Source organism: Limulus polyphemus, unplaced genomic scaffold (genome assembly GCF_000517525.1).
Source record: "Limulus polyphemus unplaced genomic scaffold, Limulus_polyphemus-2.1.2 Scaffold979, whole genome shotgun sequence".
NCBI lineage: Eukaryota > Metazoa > Arthropoda > Merostomata > Xiphosura > Limulidae > Limulus > Limulus polyphemus.
Genome location: NW_013666589.1, coordinates 224121 through 226551, shown reverse-complemented (window position 1 = coordinate 226551; position 2431 = coordinate 224121). Strand labels below are relative to the sequence as shown.

At 33.7% G+C, this 2431-nt stretch overlaps 1 protein-coding gene across 1 annotated transcript in view; it reads right to left on the bottom strand.

Annotated features, from left to right (window-relative positions):
- The window catches only part of LOC106461526 (synaptogenesis protein syg-2-like), a 154983-nt gene that overhangs the window by 84743 nt on the left and 67809 nt on the right, over positions 1 to 2431 (bottom strand). The window contains exon 2 of the mRNA XM_022388521.1: positions 496 to 633. Within this exon, the coding sequence (XP_022244229.1) occupies positions 496 to 633 (138 nt within the window). The remainder of the gene's footprint in view (positions 1 to 495; positions 634 to 2431) is intronic.

Genomic DNA, 2431 nt, shown 5'->3' with positions numbered 1-2431 from the left:
GAAAATACTATTAACTAGGAACATGAGGTTTAGGAAACATTAAAATATACGAACATTATTTGTTTGCTACAAAAGCGAATGGTTATTGCTTCAAATCTCAAAAACTTTTAAACTTGCTCCAACAAACAAACAACCAACCCGTATACACATACTTTTGAAATAGGATAACACCCGCAAAAGTTTTTCTTGTTTCCCTTGCCATCTTTTCAAAATTTATATTTACATTCCCTATTCCTACCATTCTCACAAATAACTACAAACAAGTTGTGCATCAACATTATCAATTCCAAGTTAGTTTTCATCATAACTGAAGACGTGGTGGATTTCCTGGTGTTTAGTATTAGCATACCGATTTTTTTAACATTAGCTGTAAGGAAGTATAAGAATAGTAATTTCAAAACCTTCATTTCGTCAAATACCTACTTGATGAGTATGTAAAATGACATTCCATACCTTAGTACAATGAAGTTAGTTTGTGCTGCTGAAAACACTTACCCAGCAAGAAACCATCCTTACTCCATTGTACAGCTCCTGCTAAGTTTCTTATTTGGCACTGGAGCATGGCAGTAAGACCTTCGATAACCTCTGTGTCAGACGGCTTCACTTGAAAGTACTGTTGCTTAGATTCTGTCTCTGAAAAAACAGACTAGTTGTACTCTACATCGAATTAGCGTTTCAGAAAAATGATTATCGATCAATTTCCCATTTTGTAATCATAAACTTCGAAAAACAACATGGTGATTACATACTAAGGCAGAATAAAACAACATGGTGATTACATACCCAGGCAGAATAAAACAACATGGTGATTACATACTAAGGCAAAAACAAAAACTAACATGGTGATTACATACCAAGGCAGAATAAAACAACATGGTGATTACATACTAAGGCAGAATAAAAACAATAACATGGTGATTACATACTAAGGCAGAATAAAACAACATGGTGATTACATACTAAGGCAGAAACAAAAACAATAACATGGTGATTACATACCAAGGCGGAAACAAAAACAATAACATGGTGATTACATACTAAGGCGGAAACAAAAACAATAACATGGTGATTACATACTAAGGCAGAATAAAACAACATGGTGATTACATACCAAGGCAGAAACAAAAACAATAACATGGTGATTACATACCAAGGCAGAAACAAAAACAACACGGTGATTACATACCAAGACACACACAAAAACAACATGGTGATTACATACCAAGGCAGAAACAAAAACAACATTTTGCGTACATACTAAGGCAGAAACAAAAACAACATCAAGGCGAATGCCTAACGAAGCATAAAAAACAAAATGGTGCTTACATATTAAGTCAGAAACGAAAACAACAACATTGTGAATGCCCAACGAAGTGGAAACTAGCATTGTATGTGCATACAGAAACAAATATCTTCAGAAATAGATATTCTGTGGAAAGGTGGATAGCACGGGGCATGTAGAGAAGAATATTGATGGACGATGGCAAAGAATGGACTCGGGTGGGGGTGGAAAAGAAACTGTGGAGTGAATGATTGATAACCACTGTGTAGAATTCACCAACTGGCCAACTTATGTTCCTACTTAAGACCTATATTGCTAACATTTGTGGTTCTACCTGTAGGTTGGGCACAGCTCAAAAAGTCCAAGTGCAGTTTTACGTTTAAACAAAAATAAAACTTTTGAATACTAGAAATAAACAATCTTGTAACACCAAATTATTGTTTTTATTTAGTTACGGTTGTTTGTGTTTTAGTTAACGGTCCTGAATAACCGGATTTGTTGATTGTCCAATTAAAGAAAAACAATAATTTGGTGTTATGAGGTCGTTTATTTCTAGTATTAAAATGTTTTCTAATCACCAATAAACATTACAGAAATTAAACATAAAAGCCAACTAAAGCAGAAAAATACCACAGCAGATATATTGAAAATCATCATGTGTGTCCATGAAAATCCCAATTTTTTATTACGTGACATATGATGTAATGATACACACAACCATTTTTATTACGCGACATATGATGTAATGATACACACAACCATTTTTATTACGCGACATATGGTGTAATGATACACACAACCATTTTTATTACGTTACATATGATGTATCTTGGTATCTTTTAGGTTATACATCTAGTAAACATATACTCCAGTTTCTTAGGGTACGACGATAGAGACATATTTCGTAATTTATACATACATATAGTTAAAGGACAACAAGGGGCCTATTGGTCTATCTAGGCCGTCCCACCCACTGAACTAAACTTTAAAATAAAACATTCAAAGTCAGCCCTGATGATTAGTAAATATATAGTTATCAAGCCCTCCCTTAAACTCCCTAAATTAACTACATCCATCACAGTCACCCTATTAGAAAAATAAAACTTTCTTAGCTAAAACTATTCTTATCATATGTAACGTAATAAAACT